Source organism: Stegastes partitus, unplaced genomic scaffold (assembly GCF_000690725.1).
Source record: "Stegastes partitus isolate 25-593 unplaced genomic scaffold, Stegastes_partitus-1.0.2 Scaffold1589, whole genome shotgun sequence".
NCBI classification, from domain to species: domain Eukaryota; kingdom Metazoa; phylum Chordata; class Actinopteri; family Pomacentridae; genus Stegastes; species Stegastes partitus.
In genome coordinates, this window is record NW_007579320.1 from 2,500 (window position 1) to 22,914 (window position 20,415).

At 43.8% G+C, this 20,415-nt stretch overlaps 2 protein-coding genes across 3 annotated transcripts; one reads left to right on the top strand and one right to left on the bottom strand.

The window, feature by feature from the left end:
- Positions 1–1,693: 1,693 nt before the first annotated feature.
- Positions 1,694–8,312, bottom strand: luc7l3 (LUC7-like 3 pre-mRNA splicing factor). 2 transcript variants are annotated; one of them, XM_008300780.1, is made up of 11 exons: positions 8,068–8,312; positions 7,536–7,602; positions 7,267–7,306; positions 7,036–7,180; positions 6,831–6,905; positions 6,442–6,546; positions 6,003–6,164; positions 5,468–5,841; positions 4,499–4,671; positions 4,041–4,255; positions 1,694–2,373 (listed from the first exon to the last, which is right to left on the bottom strand). In XM_008300780.1, the coding sequence occupies exons 1-10, from the start codon at positions 8,164–8,166 to the stop codon at positions 4,074–4,076; spliced, it is 1,422 nt and encodes a 473-aa protein (XP_008299002.1). In that variant the 5' UTR covers positions 8,167–8,312; the 3' UTR covers positions 1,694–2,373; positions 4,041–4,073. The 2 variants fall into 2 exon arrangements, with proteins under 2 accessions (XP_008299002.1, XP_008299001.1); XM_008300779.1 differs by having other exon boundaries at positions 6,831–6,908.
- Positions 8,313–11,159: 2,847 nt separating this feature from the next.
- On the top strand, positions 11,160–18,788 carry ankrd40 (ankyrin repeat domain 40). The gene is made up of 5 exons (XM_008300778.1): positions 11,160–11,690; positions 12,329–12,477; positions 12,662–13,309; positions 14,031–14,212; positions 15,649–18,788. Exons 1-5 carry the CDS (start codon positions 11,557–11,559, stop codon positions 15,790–15,792), a joined length of 1,257 nt encoding a protein of 418 aa, XP_008299000.1. The 5' UTR covers positions 11,160–11,556; the 3' UTR covers positions 15,793–18,788.
- Positions 18,789–20,415: the final 1,627 nt, after the last annotated feature.

Here is a 20,415-nt window from a genome sequence, read left to right on the forward strand (position 1 = left end):
GTATTGATCTCGGGAGTCTCTCACGTCTCGACGGCTTAATGGTCCTTCTTTCTGACAGCATCCACTTTCAACCTATAGTTCAGTCTCAGGGTCAATTTTGCTGTTTTACTACTAACTAACCGTTATTACCTTAATTGCTTGAGATTATTATTTCATTAAAGCCTGATCTGTAACACATCCTTTATAACAAGTGGGATCGCAACAGTTTAATGTGTTTTTTTTTTGTTTTTGCTGCTTGGTTGATTTCAGTTTGTGGCGTTTTGTGACAAAGGCAGCAGGTGGACGCCGTCTAACACAGAATTTATTGAGAAGAAAGTATTTTAACACAATGCAAAAGCAGGGATTAATGACAAAAAGATGCTCCTTGAATACAAGAAGAAAACAGAACCAAAACAGGAGTTCTTAGTGATGCTGAACTAGATCTAAACTACGGTGCCATGGAAGGGACACGGAGAAAGAAAAAAAACAGGCGGAGGAAAAAACAAAACAAATCAGAGGTATCTTTTGCGAGATCTCGGTATAAACACTCACCGGCCACTTTATTAGGTACACCTGTCCAACTGCTCGTTAACGCAAACTTCTAATCAGCCAATCACATGGCAGCAACTCAATGCATGTAGGCATGTAGGCACGATCAAGACGATGTGCTGCAGTTCAAACTGAGCATCAGAATGGGGAAGAAAGGAGATTTAAGTGACTTTGAACGTGGCGTGGTTGTTGGTGCCAGACGGGCTGCTCTGAGTATTTCACAAACTGCTGATCTACTGGGATTTTCACGCACAACCATCTCTAGGGTTTACAGAGAACGGTCCCAAAAAGAGAAAATATCCAGTGAGCGGCAGTTCTGTGAGCGCAAACGCCTTGTTGATGCCAGAGGTCAGAGGAGAATGGCCAGACTGATGTATGAGCTTTTCAGTGACACTTTATATAGAAGCTAGGATCCATAATTAAGAAGTAGACATGTGAAGTATTATTGCTTTGGTATTCTTTAAAGTCACACTTGTCTCACTGCCAAACACGAATGAGCAGGAAGCGGTTGCCATTACCGATCAATGCAAAGCTTCAATTACTTTATTCGAGGCAGGTGGCTTTCGTCCAGGGTGTATTTTTACATTTGCAGCCGCGCCTTTCTTGCTGGGTTGGCAGCACCTGAATACTTGTACAGTCTGTTCTCTATTGATCGCAGGAGCCGAGCAGCAATCGCACCGCTTTGGATTACAATGCGTGTTCAGAGAGCGCCGGGCGATGCACGGGCTGGACGGATGGGGTCTGCAGCCCACAGGGATGCAAATGTGATACAAAAGGTGGGACTTCCAGATCCACAGAGCGGCTTGAAAGTGTGGCGTTATGAAAATGGGGCAGAACACGGCGTGCATACGCAGCTGCGAAGGGTTTGAATGGCGCCGACGAACACGGCGAGATGAATGAGGCCGTTTAAAGGAGTTTACAGAAGCCTTTCACCGACTGTACAGGCAGCTCTTTTCACATTTCCTTACAAACCGTTCAGATTTTACTCTGCAAAGCTGCTAACTCAGGAAATCTGCTTCTGTAGAAGATAGAAGATAAATCCAACGCCATACATATCTGCTGTCTGGCACCAAAACCCTCCGTCTTCATGTAACTGTCAGTTGATTTTTGCTTCAGTAAAACTAAAGACATCTGTTCAACTTTAAATGATGGAACAACACGGTGACAAGTTTTTACTTTTTATTCATCATGACAACAAGGACATTAAAATCAGGGCAAAAGTTAAACAAATCTTCAGTCTTCAAAATCTTTTGTTCAAAATTAAATCAGAATATTTTACAGTAACCGGACAAGAGCGATCAATGTGAGCTCTAAGTGGAGGAGAAAAGAGACACTCGCTGTCAAGGGTCTAACATTGTACATACGCTTTCAACTGACTTCTTAAAAAAGGGGGTGGGGGGCTCAGGAGGTGAAGTAGAACCTGACAAACCAATACAGACCACAAGCACTGACTTTTTTTATTTCATTTTCACTAAATGTCAAGAAAGGAGATTTTCAAAAAATAAGAAAAACAAAAACCCATAAAGAACTTCTCTAAGTTTGGTATTTAAAGTGACGTCTGAGCCGACATCTAGACCAACAAATCAGATGAACATCAGATGAACCACAACTACCCTCAACCAACCAAAACATAAGACAGGTGATGGAACAAGAAAAAAAATCAGTGAAATTTTCTTTTTTTTTTTTCCTCTCTCCCCATTGACATGTGTACTTTATGTTCATGTTTTTAAATAAGCCACTACGCATTTGTGGTTCACCTTGTTTTTAAGCAGCGAGGTGTCAGGTTCAGGGTAAGGATGGGTGCGCTCTTCCGCTTCTTCCTCCACCAGAATATCCCAGCTTCCCCTGTCGAGCAAAAACGTCCACAGAATGCAATGTTAGCAAAGGTCCCACAACACGCGCTTGTAGCAGCGACCGCTGCTACTCGAGCAACAACATCGTCTACAGTCCTTCACTAATGCATCCCTCAATTTAGTCTCAGAGGAAAGTGTAGACCGCTTTGGTAATACTGCACAAAACTATGCAAATGTGAAGTCTGCATTTGTCCAGATAAAATACTTTAGGTACATTACATTACATTTGATTAGAAGTTTGCACCTAAAGAAACTCCACAAGCTACATCCAGTCTAAATCTAAACTGAGAGACAAAACTACTTGATATTCCCTTTGCCAAACTGAAAACGCACCGACACGTTCTGGCAGCACATTTGGTGTCCGGTTAAGGTTTCTACATCCAACGGATCAAATGTGATGTGAAATAGCCAAACAGCACTTTAGCCCTGAACAAAATGCTATTTGCACACACACACACACGTCAGTGACAGTTTCAGCTGCTGGCATAGGTATATCAGTCAGGCTGCCTGAGCGCCTCGTCTCGTGCCATTTATTTAAAACGACTTTATTCACAAACATATCTTGAAAGTTAACAAAATACACAAACCAAGAAAACACAATTTAAAAAAAATATATACACAGTCAATATTTCAAGTTCATGTACTGGAGAAGTACAAAATAGTTTTGTTTTTTTTTTCTTTTCTGACAGGCAACAGTATTCAGAAATGGATGTGGGTAGAGAAAGGAGTACCTGGGGTGAGTACCTGCACAGTTTGACAGTCAGAGAGTATCCATGATTTTTAATTTGCCCTTTTCTCATGTGGGTCTCGCTCACAACACCAACGCTGTGTGAGGTATGGAAGTCAGCTGTAATTCATTCGATAAACCCTACCCTCCAGTTAGTTAGTTACGTTAGGCCCCCGGTGCTATGACACCCCCCAAACACACACTGCATGGCATGATCAGGCACAGTAAGCTGGACAACAAATCCATTGCATATGAGTTATAATTTTGGCAAAATAAATGGCTTGTTTGTCACATATACCTTTAAACGAAAGGCTAAATGTACGTGTCTGTGTGCTTACATATGAGCAGGAGAAATCCCCAAGATATATATAAACATGTAGATACAGTGACTGATTTCCTCCCTATATGGAATGTGATAGCTCAACAAACAGCAATAATTACATTTTCCTCCTTCAAAGTAAAAAAATATATATAAATAAATAAAAATAAAATAAAAACAGGTAAATACAGGTAGGAAGTTTCGATTGGATTAGTTTTTTTTTCTTTTTTTTTCTGGCATTTTGTCCACAAAGACAAAAATACATCTATAAGGATCAAAAACCGATACAAAACGAGGGGTACCTCCGGGCATGTTTGCTCAGGGCTACACTGGCCTTTCCCTCTTGGCTTTGTGTGAATGTTTTCTACCTTCTTCTCACTCATCGGGCCTAGTCCTTCATCTTCAGTGCATACTTATGATGCACTATTCAAAAACAGGATAAAGATATTTGCATAGAGTACATAAGACAAAATCAAAGGCATTGAACTGAACATAAACAGGGTGGGAGAGGAGGGGTGAGAGGGTGGGTAAGGGGAGATGGGAGAGGTGGGACGTGAGAGGGTGGAGGGTTGGGTTGAGAGCCAGGGGGTAGCGAGGAGGAGGGCGCACTTACCTGAGCCTGATCTGAGGTCCTATCAGATCAGTTTTAATTGGACTGAGTGTCACCTTCAGAATGGAGGAGCTCTTGCTGGCCGTTAAGCAGAGGGGAGGAGGCAGCCGCCTCCGTCTGCATCGGTTCCACTTCTGACGAAGCCTTGATGGCAGCTGCATCACCGTCAGAGTGCTTGTCTTTCTTAGAGCTGCTCCTCTCCTCTGTCGCCTTACGGTCTGAGAACACATTACATGCATCATTCATGCTGTCCGTTCTCATAGCGGATTAGCATCCAGCAGAACAGCCACATGGTCAGAACTAGAGGCTGGACTGTCCATAACACTCTGAACAGGTGGTTAGTCAGCCAATCATAAGTACACGCTGTCCCCGAGTGTGTTTTGAATAGCTAGCATCTGCCATTGGAAGGTGATGACTACAAATTGAAGCATATTCAAAGCAGACAAAAAAGAAGTCCTCACCTTTGTCTTTCGACGACCGTTCTCTGTCTCTGTCCCTGTCCTTGCTGCGACTACGGCTGCGGTGGCGGTGAGACTTGCGCTCCGAGCTGCGCGACCTTCTCCTGTCACGACTGCGTGAGCGACGCTTTCTGTCGGAGCGGTCACGACTGCGCCGCCTCTCCCTGTCCCGACTCCTGTAGGAAGAACGGAGAGTGAGTTTTTATATCAGTAGAAGGATTTTGTATGAAGACATTTACTCATATTTGTGCACTTGCATGCTCAAGTGGTGCTCATTTATAATGCATGGTTCCAACATGCTTAACGAGGGTTTTCTGTGCACCTGAGGGTGCCACCAGCTGCTGTGCATTTCACTAAATACGCAGAAATATTTGTGTCCTCAAAACAGGAGACCCAGTATTTAAAATGTCAAACAAATGGAGCAAAGGTACCATTAGGGCAGTGAAGGGAAGTTTTGATCGCATTCATGGTTTTAATTAGTGCTGTCAGCAGTAAGTTAGATGTACCCGGTAATTTTAACAAATCTGTGATACACGCAAGCAGGTTTCAGTTTCACACAGCACAGTCAACAAATGTAATCCTGCAGTGTTCTGTTGCAATCACAAGCAGATAACAGGCTTAACTCGCTGTATCAAAGAACAGGTGATGAGCAAAATAAAAAAAACAACATGAAGGTCAAACTAGAATGTTTACTGATGTGTTGCTGAGGATTAAAATGGTTTCTGAACCCAGAATGGTGACTCTGGAGGTGTTAAAGCTCACACACACCGGTTGCTTGTGGTGTAATAATGCAGGTCTTGACTGACTGAATGTATTCTTGGGACACTGATTTCTACAATTTAGCTGCAGTTGGCAGATGGGCAGAAAACTTCAGTCTGTCCTGACTGACAGGCCACATGAAGCGATGGGGACTTTCCTCTGTTTTTTAAAATGAAAAAGACTTAACGTGTGTTTCCAGAGAGTCCAGCATACCTGCTGCGTTTTCGGTCCCTCTCTCTGTCCTTATCTCTGCTCCTGGACCTCCGGCGATCACGGGATCTGCTCCGTTTCCTGTCTGATGCCCGACTGGAGTGGCGGCTGTTGGAGTGGCTCCGGCGTGCCCTCCTGTCCCTCTCCCGGTCTCGATCTCTGTCTCGGTCCCGTTCTCTGTCTCTCTCCCTCTCGCGCTCGCGCTCCCTCTCACGTTCCCTCTCCTTCTCCCGTTCCTTCTCTCGTTCTTTCTCCTTCTCCTCCTCCTCTTTGCGCTTCTTCTCCCTTTCCTCTCTCTCGCGCTCGCGGTCTTCTCTGTCCCGTCTGAGTGCTGGGTTTTCGCCTTGGGGGTCCTCGGAACGGCGCCGCAGTTTTTCCTGAGAGTAAACAAACATTAGTCATCATATTAAAAAAATCGTAAACAAGAGCAAATATGTGACACAATTCTGTCTAAAACAACCAAACAGGCTCATTTTTCTGTCTCTTGTTAGCTCCACAACCCGTGCATCTCGTAACACAGAAACACACATCTGGTTACCTTGAGCTCCTCTACAGTGGATTTGATTTTGGCGTAGCCCATGTGCTGCTTTCCCATCAAGTGGTCGTCCACTCGGGACTGTGCGTCACCCACGATGAGGAAGGCCCCACACACCTCGCACACCTCCATCTGTTTCTCCTGGGCTGCGAAGCTCTCGATGGTCTGGATAAAGAGTACACATTTAGTATGGATTATATAAAAAACAATACTGTAAGGAATACATTTCAGATTCAGATCTGCTTGCACACAGGACTTTTTTCATCTGTCAGCTCTAGGAAAGAATAACCAGCTAGCGACGATAGCCAGTTTAGTTTTAATTTAATGTTTTTCGTGTGTAATAGATTAAAACTTATGACTGTCAACAGATAGTAGGTGCTGCTCATGTAATGCTATCTTGAGCATTATTGTAGGCCGATTAGCCTGGAGTTATGTGACTCACCGAGGGGGTGGAGCTGAGCAGCTCCCTCTCCTCCTTCAGCTGCTCCACCAGCTTCATCATTCCCTGGGCCTCCTCCACTCGGCCTTCGGATCCCAATTCCTCAATCTGAGTAAAAGCAAAAGCATCACGTAGCAATGAAATAGCACCCAGGGTACTGAAATGTCTATAGGAAACATGTTTCAAAGCGCATTTTAAATTGATTTAACTTTAAAAACAAATGGATGTTCATAGTAAGTCCACCTGTTAACCAACCTGACAGCAGCATGTGACATTTATTCACATACCAGCGTGTCCTTTTCACCGTACCTTCTAATCTAACAAAGCTACTGATGTAATACTCTTTCTTTCAAAAAAGCCCATCAGCTTATTTTCAAATATTTGTTACAAACCTGTACAACGAGGTCTTCAATCTTCTCCGTTAGAACCTGGATCTTCTCCTCATTCTTTCCTGACGGGCCAGGACCCTGCTGAAATACAAACACTTCGTCTTTTAGTTTCAAGATTTCCACAGTAGACAAAGACGAAAGATGGACTGAGCAAGCGGCACAAAGAGTTTGTGTACACAATAATGTCACCAGAACTCAAAGCACCAACCCCTGCATTCTGCTGAGCCTGAGAGAGCGCGAGCCGGGCATGTCCTCTACGAATGCGTCTTTCCACTTCTGCCAGGAGCGACTGCAGATAGCGCAGGAAGTCTCGCTCATAGCCCTCCTTCATGAACCGGGAGCTTTTCTCATACCTGGGTGCAACGACACATAAACAGTTTGTAAGACGGAAATATCAAAACATGAAGAAATAACGTGTGTAACCACAGTGACAACTTACGTTTTTCTAAGATTTTCATCGTGGATTTTCTCACAGGGACCTGGAAAACAATCAAAACATTTCACTACCCTTAAATATAACTTTTTAAAATCTATTTTCTACTGTAGTTGGGTGGTTTTTATTCACTTTCACTTCACAAAAGAGAGAGACCGCAACTACACGGACACATGATGAAACGTTTGTGATTGTGTTGACTCATGAATTATTGCAGTAATATATAATTACATATTTATCCTCCACATTTATACACCTTTAAGGTCTTGACTTACCCAAGTCAGAGCGGGTGTTTGTGAATAACTCGGCTGGACAGAAGCCACACAAATAGTATCGACAAACCTTGAAAAAGAAAGCAGACATCTTTTTGAAAATCTTTGAGTAACTTAAGACTAACTGGAAGCACATGAGCCTGGCTAATATGTCCTTTATTATAACTCACATTCCATCCACAAATCAAAGCCAAAGCAGGGTGTACTGTTAAAATCAATAAATTCCCCTCTAATTGGCTCCTGCATCAGTTGGGAAAGCGCTAAGAAGCCTCGTTGTGAGCCACTGAAACATCTTTAGCATTAGCAAACTCCCATGCTACTTTTGCTAGCACGCGTGTCCAGGCGCCACTCGCAGTGTCCAGCTATGCCGCCAATTTCGTGCATGACCGATTGAACCTATAGTGACGACAGACGCCTTGCTCCATGTAACTCCTACACCCCTCATATGCTGTGATTTTGGACACCGTGTGTAGCTAAAAACCGAGTTAGCATCTCAAACTAGCTAGGCTAACCGTTAGCCAGGATGCTAACTTACGCTCTCGTCGTCCCAGCGCACGTTGGATCGCTTCTCGTCAGGGGCCAAGTTTCTGTCTCGGCCCATTAACTCGTCGAGCAACTGGGCTGCGGAGAGCATTTTGCCTACAGGAGTGTGGCCTTGATTAAAAGTACTACTGTCTATCCCGGAGAGCCAGTTTAGACCATCTACTGCGCAAAGTACTTCTAATCAAAATGGCAGACGCTGTACAACAACGCCCGTGGACTGAACAACCATCGGCCGCTGACCCGGAAGTAGAACTGGAGGTCAGAACATCCGTGGAGGGGTTTATATAGACCACACATATTTTTATAATATTTAATAAATGCATAATAACAGGTCTTAAAGCATCCAAGACTTCCTACTTTTCTTCTGTATAACTTTTTTTTTTTTTTTTTTTTACAAATAATAGCGTGTATCACAAGTCTTGAACATTTCTGTAATAATTTTTGGGTGTTCTAATGCAAGAGTTTTGTTGTGGAGACTGTTTTAATCCATTAAAGTCATTCTTGCAAGTGTTTAGGAAGTAATATTTAATAATACATCCTGTCAGTACTCCTCATTGCCTGTGCATACTGCAAATCATCCAGGCCGTGGTGATCATATCTGACGTTTTTGTAAAAGTTTGTTTCATGGAATTTTATGCAGGTTTTAAGCCTTTGGACATTACGCAACTTTTGCTTAGGAGTTTGCTTTGCTGTCGTGCATGAGAGATGTCAGTGTAGCAGGTATTTAAAGAATAATGCAGGCCAAGTTCATAGTGGTTTGAGATTACACATATTAGAATAGTTTATATTTTGTGTTGGAAATGTTTAATAATTTGTCTAATTATGAATTGCATATTTGCATGCATATAACACCGTCTCCTGCTTGTAACATGTAAGACCTTGAATGGCCTGTGAAAAGACCTGAGGGTGTGTTTTCATTGTTTTGTCTCTTTCGTTTGTTTTGTTTTAGTCACGTCCTTATTTTCAATCCACTGGGGACTGATGGTAGCCTTGATCCTTGGTCGTACTGAGACCCGACTGCGTCAGTTGTATCCACAAGTGAGTTTATTGCAGTGTTGTTTCATATGTGGTGTGACAAGTCCATAACCTGTGATTTGTTACCCTTCAAACTCTTTGGATCTCTTGGCTCTCAGTTAGAATCAGACTTTACACCCCAGTCCCACCTTCTCCTTAAGGCCCACATCACTGCATCGCATTAAGTTTCATACTTGCTGGTTGACTTAATCACCTGCATGTTCATCTGCTGCACAGTTTCCCTAAATGTGTGAGGCTGATTCTCTGCAAACTCAACAGCTAAATGCAATGGCAGATTACCCCACTGAACTATTATATTGACAACAGTACCTTATATCAGTTTCATTGAGTCATTTTCCACCAACTCACTGGATCCATGGGTTTGGAGAAGTTTAATAGAAAGTATCACAGGTCCAGGTGGGTAAGGTCTAAAAGTGACAGCAACGTTCCGACTAAGTTCAGCTGAAGTTATAGAAACAGTGCGTACAATAGGCAATGTGGCAACCCTCCACCTTCTCTTCCCCTCTCTGTCATTCCTTTAATACTAATTCACAAATCCTTTAATAGGCTAATTCTTCTCCAGAAAGCTATACACAGCCTCATACATGGTAACCAACACATGCATGAAGCCATGAAGCCTTCACAGAACACATCAACTCAGGGCAGACAAGTTCACACGGTAAGATGTCAGGGAAAATAAACCTTATTTATTGTAAGGTGTCGTACACGTTGAAGACGGTGAAAGTCTCAACACTGAAGTTTACCAGAAACCTGAATCATTTTCTGATGCATTTCAGAACCAGAAACACTAAGACACAAAAAAAAGGTTCCCTCTTTGTACGAAACATCCAAACACAAGCTGAGCAGGGTTGCATATGCAGTCCAATGCAATGAGGAGGGCACAGACTTTTTAAGGCTTTAGTAACGTCCGCAGTCTGGATAGGAAAGAGAGAAGGAAGACGTTAAGAAAGCGTTAGATGGGAGCAGCAATATCTATCAAGAGGAGATGATCTTCAACACCACTTATCAGGTACTTATGACAGAATCTTGATACCCTGCCGACATTTACACCATGAGTCATCTCAAGACAGTTTTACGACCATTCACACTTCCAGACATGCGGGTCTCGGGTTGTTAACAGGCCAGAGGCCATGTGAACCACCTGAGACTCTCAGTCTGTTAGAACAGACGAAGCCTCTTAGATAAGACATTAAACATCTTTATGAACCAAAGAAGAAGCCCAGTTGCCTTCTGATTAAGCACTTGCCTTGCATTCTTTCTACATTCCTATGCAGGTATTTAAATGGATTTAGAGGTGTCACCAAGGACAACCATTTTTATATTTGAACTAAGGTTATTTTACACTGCTAATGTCTGTCTTATTGGAGTTTTAATGCAAATTTTTTTTGTTGCCGGACACTTTAAGCCACTAAAGTCATTCATACATGTGTAAAGGAAGATATTGTATTGATTAATAATACATCTTATCAACACTCCTCATTGTCTCTGCAGATTGTCAATCACCCAGGGCATGCTAATCAATGTTTTAGTAGTAGCTTGTTTCATTAAATGTTATGCTTATTTAAAAAATTGTTGTACGTGTGTGGACATTTCAATTTTTAAGTTTGCACCATCCTGCCATGAGTGTTCGCTGCCCCCCAGTGGTCACAATGACGAACTGCAGCACAGCGAATTAAAAAATAGTGGCTATTTAACGATGAAATTAGCACGTTAGTAAAAACAACTATGTGCAACACTATTGTGGTGAATATTGCAAATAAAATTCAAATTGAAATAATTAATGAACCGCTATAATAACTTGCTGGAGGGAGCATGAGTGTAACGCTGATATCACTGCAACACGTGTGAGTTAATAACAGCACTCTCAACTTTTTATTTCTCAGAGTAATTTACTTAAATAACCTGACAGTGGATAATGACACAGTTTTAATTTATTTGTTTTTACACGAGGTTAAGTGGCAAAAACAACGCGCGGACAAAGCGGGAGAATTCAGAGGGGAACCAACGTTTGCGCTCACGGTTGTCACATCTAAAGATGCCCCCCCTCCCTCCACCTCCTCCCGACGAGGCGGTGGTGTTTTTTGGCAGCACACCGACGGATCTCTGACACCGCTGACTGATTGAATGAGTGCACCGGGTGCTGGCAGCGGCACCGTAACGTGAACTAGACGGCAGGAATAACGCGGAACCTGCCGCCCTAAACGCCAAAAAAACACCGGAGTCACATATCAGCCGGAGCCGATTCGCGGCCACAAGCTAGCGCCGCGGTAAGCTAGCCACTGGGTACGGTTAGCCGGGTAGCTAATGCTAGCTGACAAGTCTTGTCTCCGGTGGACCTGTGTGCCGTTAGCGAGGAGGGGGATTGCTGCGTGGACAGTAGTGGCAACTTGTTCAGCCGGGCCTTTGTGTATCCTATGATCTCGCGTCGCTAGTTGTCGGAACCAAAATGTCCACGACTTCGTTGGATAAAGAATTACAGGAGCGACTGAGAGAGGCGTCTGCCATCGGGGACATCGACGAAGTGCGGACGTTAGTGGAGAGCGGGGTGAATGTGAATTCCCAGAACGAAATCAATGGATGGTGAGTGTCTTTCTCGCAGTTTTTTTTTTTTATTTCCAGTCCGTTCGTGTTGACAAATTCAGAAGTTCGGTGCAGCCGAGTGCGATGCAGCGGGGATTAGAGGCGGTGATCCTATTACGCGTGGCAGCAGGGCTCGTTAATCAGGCTGCACTTTTATCTCGCTTATCCAAACCGCATTTAAATGCCCTGTTAACTGTTTTACTTGGGAGGTTTGAAGTTTGTACACCTGCATTTTACTGGGCATCGTAAAACAGCAGATAAGACCTGTGACATTGGAGTAAACTGAGTTATGATGTGACACATTTTCATAGTTAATTGATTTGAATATCATCTCACAAAGTTAAGATCGCCTTTAATTATTGGCTAAAAACACACTATTCCATCATGTTCATGCTACTATGCAACACGGCTGCCACATCTTTGCTTGTACCGATAAATATTATTTGCGATCTGCCCAAATTGGACTCATATGAACCTCACACACAAGCTCAGGTGCTGTTCAGATGGTGTACGATTCCCGACTTCCTAGTTCTGTTTGATGACAGGTGGCACCATGTAAATGTCACTCCCAGTGATCTCCGTTATAGTTATTTTACCAGCTCATTAAACTGTGTTCTCTCTCCCATTAATCCCATCAGGACGTGCCTGCACTGGGCATGCAAGAGGAACCATAAGCAGATAGTGTCCTACTTACTCAGTTGTGGAGCGGACAAAGAAATCCTCACGGCTAAGGATGAGCTGGCATCACAGCTCACATCCAAACCAGAGATCAAACGACTGTTAGGAGGTACGTATGTCACATCATTGTACTGTTCAGTTGCTAGCAGCAGGCGGTGTATCCCTGATGTTGTGTGTTACATTAGCATGCTCTGCTGTTGGTCTATTTGTATCTGCAGGTGTTTGTTTTGACACGAAAGCTGTATGTGTTACTGAAATAATCCTCTTTTTTGAAATGCACATAATTGCCACAGTCGAGGTGGAGGAAGTGCCTGAAGTCAAGGAGCCGGAGCTGCCAATCATCCCCAGCTACCTGTCTAACCCGCCCTTCATGTATTCCAAGATGGACAACAAGTCAGACATCATCCTTACCCAGCACCTTACACAAAACGGTTCTGGAGAACATGCTGACGACACACAGAGCGATTCCGCCTCTCTTTCCCCGACGCATGAGCCTCAGAAGTCACAGAGCCTGGTCTCCGACAGCTCCACTCCTCCACCAAACCCCACCGTCAACCACAGTCCAGCCCAAGCTGGGGAGTTTATCCCTGTGGCTGAGCAAAACGGCGTCTCACCGAGCTCGGCCTCGTCCCACAATCACACCGTGGTCAACTGCACGGTGCCCATGGACCTGTCGGTCGAGCCTCACCTCGTCAACCACGCCGACTACCCGCATGCAGTGGCACACAACGGCACCATGTGTTCTCCCCCGTTGGCCTCGCCCAGCCCCAGCTTGGCTAGCAACGGCGGGAGCCAGGTCCAAGCCCCGGTGGCCAGCACCAACCCGACTGTGAGCAGGCAGCAGTCTATCCCGCAGCAGCTGAGCTACAGCCAGGCTGGTGGGCCCATGCCAGCCTTCCAGCCGTTCTTCTTCACCAGCACCTTCCCTGTCAACGTACAAGGTGAGTTTCCTCTGATTTATACACCAACACACGGCTTATTATAACACAATAAGCAGGAAGAAACAAGAATAAGGCTCAGTTTAAAGGCTCATGGTCTGTTTACTTTACTAATTGACAAAATATGCAGTTATGTACATCTTGTTTGTAACATTACACTGAAACAACACTTAAGAGCAACAACTTGTGGTTTAATGGGGAGTTTTGTGCTCGAAGCACCTCTTGGCTGGGAGCAGCGACTTCCTTCATTGCTTTGAGGTTGCCAGGCAACTAGCGAAGACCCATTAAGTTACTGCACGCGACGAAATGCCCGCAAGCTTCAGGCTCAATGGAGGCAGGAACGAGCCAACTACTTTGATCCGTTCAGTGTGAGCAGAGGTGAAATCTGGGAGTGCTGGCTTTTGATTTGTCCTGGTTACGTAGGTTGTGTTCTCGGGTCAGCAGTATATGAGAACATTGGCATGACAACAATCTCACTTGGTCTGTGCGGTGGAATCCAACTCGTCAAACCAGAAAGCTTTCTGAGTGGATGTGGTGTTGCTCATTGTTTAGCCTGAAGTGTCACGGGTTGAATAGCAGAGACAAGAACATCCTTACAATTCCCACACAAAGCAGCATGTTGTCTTTATAAGTGTGCTTTCATAAGAAGTAAACAGGTATGCTCATCAGCCTCATTATAAACATGTTGTTAACGGAGAGGTGTCACTCTGGTCGCTTTCTGCAGAGCTGGTGCTGAAGGTGCGCATTCAGAACCCCAACGCGCGAGAGAACGACTTCATCGAGGTGGAGTTGGACCGCCAGGAGCTCACCTATCGCTCCCTCCTGAGAGTCTGCTGCCGCGAGCTGGACATCAGCGCCGAGCACGTGGAGAAGATCCGCAAGCTGCCCAACACCATGTTAAGAAAGGTACGCAGAAGCTCACAGACCCTACGTAGGTTGATGATGTCGTCATGAGCGCACAGGGTTCCTCAGGACCGTGTGTGATGTATGCAATCAAAACGTTTCCAGCAAGTTTATCCACTCAGGATCACTTTCTGTGTCTTGTCTGGGTATTAATTTGGATAAGAGGTTTTCAAACGGTGGGTTGAGAAGCCCTGAAGCTACTCGAAAGGCCTTTGTGCCAAAATTTTCCTGAGTCATAATTCAAATGTGAGGACACAGACAGGACTGACATTATTTTTTTGATTCAGTGTGACTCTGTGAAGATAGATTATGTATTTTATTATATAACTTCCTTGAATCTGATAAAAAATTCTATTAAAAAAAAAATAAAAAAGATGCTAGCTCATCTGAGAATCATCACCTTTTCTGTTTTCTCCAGCATTAAAGTCATCCACTGACAGCTGTGTGCACATCACAAACTGCTCATATCTCATTTAAATTCAAAAGTTGTCATCTACAGCTGCACTCCACAAAAAGTTCTATTTCCCATATTTACACCCTCTAAGTCATTCTGGGGACTGTAATTTAACAGCTTAGAGCATCAATATCATCCGTCCTGCAGTGTGAAACTTTAAAAAACCTATATTTAGACACCTGAATTTAAAAAAAAAAGTCTTTTCGAATAGCAAAAGATGACGTCTCGTCTGCTCCAAGCATTGTTTGCTGTCTCCAGCTCCTTTTGTTGCACTCATTCGGAGAGCAGAGAGCAGCACGAGTCTGAACCGCATGTTTAAGAGAACTCGTGGCCAAAGTGAGCTGAAGTGAGAAACGCCACCTGTCCTGTTCTGTTTGAAATACGTTCAAACACATTAACTCCTCTCTGCCTCCGTCTCTGTGTGACTCACACAAGTGACACCGCGACTCTCTAATGAGGTTGTTTGTGAGTCACTTTAACTTTCCATTGAAGCCCCGTGTGCACTCTGTGTTTGGTGTCCACATAATGACAAGTGTCCTGTCTGGTCGAATTGAGCATAATTGCAGCTCGCTGGATTCTTTTTGGTTTCGGGCTGCAGCTAATGGGTTATTTTTATTTTGGAAAATTAGGCTAAATTTTTTTTTTTTTTTTTTTATCCGTTGTTTAGTTTTTAAAATGTCACATTGCAATTTCTCAAAGCGACACGATGATACAGTGAGTCTGTGTGTATTTAATCAGTAATTATAGTAATCGTTGGTGTACGATTTTCTTTTGAAATGACTAATCATGTCGCTCATAACCCTTGATCTTGCTTTGTCTTTGTTTTCGCACTCAATCCTACCAGTAGAGCCAGACTGAGTTTGCGTGATGCTCTTCCATGTGTAGTTGATCACTTCGAACGGCGCTTTCTTTACTGTTTCCTAAAGTGATTGATCAGTTGAAGGATTTGTTGTTGATGGAAATGGGATCTCCCCCTTCTGTCCAGGACAAGGACGTGGCTCGACTGCAGGACTTTCAGGAGCTGGAGGTCGTGTTGGAGAAGGCAGAAGGCCTGTCCCTCTTCTCCGGGGCGGGGGGCTTAACAGACAGACCCTGCTACAACATGAAGGCCTCTCGCCTCACGTACTAGAGCTGCCACCACAGCCTGAGGTCTCCCCGCTTACGATGGGCTTCTGTAGCTACCCTCGAGCAACCGTAACCAGTTGCCTGCCCAGGTCCCCTGTTCCAGCTTTGTTCGGCTTTGGTGTTTTGCCAATTTCCTAACTGGGATTTGTTTTTTCAACTGTAGCTATTGTCCTCCTCCTGTCCTCCTCTGGCCCTCCTGCCGCTTTAGTGTACCCAACCAGTTCTAAGCGATTACTGATGCATGGTGTCCTCGATTATGTGCGAAAGTATTTGGGCCCCTCTCTCCTCTCTTTATCTCTTTCTCTCCTCCCACTGCACTTTGTGCCAAAGGCTCCGGTGGGACAACAGAGGGGGGACGTTGGCTTGTCTTCCTTATGGGCTGGACTTGAACGGGATTCTGCAATAGCCTTATATGGACACGTTTCTATACCGGCTGTGGACTTTGGTCACGGGAGGAACACGGTCCGAGACGACCGGGAGCAGAGGACGACGGGAAGGATTTCATAACTGATGCGATCGTTTTCAGTCCAGGGAACAGGACTGAAGACGCAGCACAGCGGACTTGCACACAGCAACTCGGATTTCTAGCAAACTGACCTACATCAGATCTTCTCGCTTGTGTTCACACTTTCATACATGCTGTAGGCATAAACCTGAGTGTCTTTCCTGCAGACGGTGTCCGTTATTGGCCCAATTGTTAAGGCGGAGCGAATCTCACACCAGGTGAGGTTTAGGGATCTTTCATTGGCTGACCACTTACAACAATGCTTGAACCTGTATCCCCACAAGGAAGGACACATTGGAGGAGAAGCACTCGTTTCCCTACGTATTGAAATCATTCAGTCATACACTGTGGTAAAGGGGTAATTACTTGGGGTAGCTGTCTGTCTTTTGTGTTCTTTCATGTGAGACAAAAAAAACAACTTAATTTACATAATAGAGATAGAAGTGCAACAACTTGAAGCAGGACGATTTTATTCTTATTTTACTTTACGATGCATAATCACTTCTGCTTTGCAGGACGTGTCGTTCTGCTGAGTCAGCAGAACACCTAAACTGTCAACTGTGAAGTAGTCATATTTAATTTAACGTTGATTTCTTACTAACGGAAGCGAGAACGCGCGTCGGGTTTTAGGGAGACGAGGCTCGAGTCCCGGCGAAGGTCGCGTACGAGGCTCCCACTGGGTTTGTCTCGTAGGTTTTCGGTTCTCTGTCGTCGTGTTTTAACTGTGATTAGAATCAAAACCAAAAACTAATCTAGCCAGCAAAGATACTAACTGCAGAACAAACTATCACTGCTTCAGAAAAGATGCAGCCTCGTTAGGGTTTTGTTTTTTTGTTTTATTGCCTCAAAATAAGAGAAAAGAAAACAAGAGATGGAAAAGGAGTTTTATCATTTTGTGCTTCCTTCTTCCTCCAACATTCACACAAAGGATATCTTTTTCTCTGTTGCGCTGTCACCTCAGTTTAAACCTGCTGTCTGGTGACTGGACTTTTTTTCCTCCTTAATTTAACAACTGAAGACGACACAGAACATCGATGCAGGGCTTCACGGTGAGCAAAGGCCAGTGTAGAGTTTATATTTACTGTTTGAGTTTTGTCGGTGTTTCCTGTTCGGAGACTGCACGGACAAGACGAGTATTAACACTAACGACAAAGTACATCATAAAGACTGCGATGCTGATGTTTATGCTGCTTTCATCATCACGTACTATTCCTTTCGATGCTGGGGCTCATTTGTTCTAAACAGTCGGGACGCCACGCGTGTCCTACAATCAAAAGTTTCTCAACCCAGTGGTAACTGTTTACTGTTCAAAATGTATACCTGAAGCTCTTACTGTATTTGTATGTTTTATGATATATTTTTTATTAATTTGTATATATTTTTAACCAGCTAGGCCTGTTGTGTTTGTGTCAAAAGAGAAAAAAAAAAAAAAACAACAGAAGAAAAAAGTCTACTATCGCGCCAGAGGGTTCGACGAGAAGTGCAATGCGAGGGGAGGAGGATGTGTAGAAAGGACTACCAAGAGTGCTTACTTTACGTTCATGTTAAACGCTTTATTAAGTGACGTCGTGCCACATGTGCGAGGCAGGAGCTCGGGGGACGACAACCCCTCCGGCCAGGCGGTGCCCGGGCCACCGACGGCACCGGTTGGTTTCTCTAGGATCTGGTTTGATTCTGTGGAAGGAGGACGACTAACATTGTGTTTGTTGGGTTGCTTATTGTTCTAGAAAAAGCAGAATACAGTTTGACTTAACCTATGCATTCAGAGTCTGATATTTTTATATACAGTACGTTCTGTGTACTCGTAGAAATAATCTTAGGCAGTGTTCAAATTGTTTTTTTTTTTTTCTGTTCTGGAGACGACCTGAATCTGTTCTTTGATAAAAGCATGGTAAATTACTTGATTTATTTTTTTTCTCTCCATCTTTTTGGTCGATCCACGTTGTACCGTGTTGCTTCTGTCGCAGGTTTGTGTGCGACGTTCCGGTGAGCGGCCGCTAGAGGGAGCACATGAGCAAACATTGGCATCAAGCGAGCCACATTCTGCACTACAAGAGAGTACTTTTGGGGATGATAAGTGGGTAGTTTTTTGTTCTGAATTCATTTGGGTCTGTTTAGAAACCGGCCCGTGGTGTCTTTCTATTGACTTTCACCAGTCTTTCTATGTCCTCGTCCTTCCTGTGTGTCTCATATTTTAAGTGCAGCACTTTAGGGAGTAATCGACGAAGCTAATCTTCTACATACAGACGATTCTCATGGAATACTATTATTATTATTAATAAATACAATTTCTGCTTCAGTGCTCATTCTTGTACTGATGTTGCACAGGTCGGACAGAACCTTGACGCTCATGTGTTCTGCCTGGAGGCGGTTCTTCCTCGTCGGTGGTTTCATTACTGAATTCCAGGAAGTGAAGTTTGAAAGTGTAGCAGAGTCGGTGGGACGTTACAGACACTCTTATTTGGATTGATTCTAATAAACATCAGAATAATGTTTCTGCCTCGAGTTTTCAAATTCGTTTTTTATTATTATTATTATTACTTTTTTGATTAAAATACATTAAATTTTGTGGGGAAAACAAATCACACGGACATCAGCAGCTGCAGCAGTCAGGTGGAAACGTCTGACAAAGTTCTTCACGTTAATGCAACAGCTTTATAAATATGAACTACTGTGAACTAATACAGTAAACCCCACTTTTTTAGGTGCTACTTGCTTCTGTCACACTTTTACACGCTCTCCACTAGTTTTAAATTGCACTATAAAGTGAATTCTGACATATTTTGTGCAGCATGACGCCACCTTGTTTAAAAAACAATCACATTAAAATCATTTTTAAAAAGGATAAAAAAATAAAATCAACATTTTTTCCCCAGGTGTTGGCAGTACTGGACACAGAAGGTCACTCTACATACTGTACAGTTTTCTGCTTCCATCTTTAATTCGTTTCCGTACTTCACTTCATATCTGCTCTAAACACATCCTGCAGTTCAACAGAAACCCCCTCATGTGGCTGCAGCTCCGTCACTTGTGGCGTCACAGATGAACCGGGGAGCAAATAACTAGTTTGTTTTTACAGAATCTGGTCAAAAAAACCTCAAATTTTTTAAAAAACAAGACACAAAATGAAGTAATTTTGATGATATATCACAATTTTAAGCTCAGATTTGGTTCTTCCTGATAGAATGACACGTCGAGTTGAAAACCCTGTGATTGTTTTTTGTTTTTACAGTTTCTCGCTCTGATTAATGGTGGAATTATTTTCAAAATACACGCGTTCAAAGCCTGTTGTTGGGTTTAGAGGGTTCAAGGGATAACTATGTTAACACAAAGAATGCAGCAAAATTCAACTTTGTAGACAAATTGTCTCACACAATCATCATGTCCATACATCCATCCATCATCTCTACACCTTCATCCTCACCAGGGTCGTGGGGGGCTGGAGTCTATCCCAGCTGACTCAGGGTGAAGGCAGGTTCACCTGGACAGGTAACCAGTCTATCACAGGGCTACACTTAGAGACAGACAACCAAGCACACTCACATTCACACCTACGGACAATTTAGAATCACCAATTAACCTCAGCATGTTTCTGGACTGTGTGGGAGGAAGCCGGAGAACCCGGAGAGAACCCACGCTGCACGGGGAGAACATGGAGACTCCACGCAGAAAGATCCCGGGTCTCCTCACCGGCGACCTTCTTGCTGTGAGGCGACGGTGCTATCCACCGCTCCACCGTGCAGCCGTGATCATCATGTCGCTTAACATTATTTTTTCTGCACGCTGAGACACAGAGTTTGTTTACATGGATTAGATATAAACTCAGACATCAAGCTACGATAGTTACTTGGACACAGACGTCCAGTGACTGGTTTGGATCTAAGCTGTTAATTGAAGACGGTAGTTTATCACCGCGCATTAGTTGCATTATTATTATGATGATGAATGATTCAGAACTCTGCGCTGCTGCACCTTCCAGCTGTGGGCTTTAAACCAGTCCATTCACTTTTGACCTGCACTTGCACAGCCAGCCAATGTTGTACATTCCGTTGTGAACTTAACCAACAAGACATTTTGTTATGTTCCCCTCCTGATTTAAAGAACATAAACAACACCTAAGCG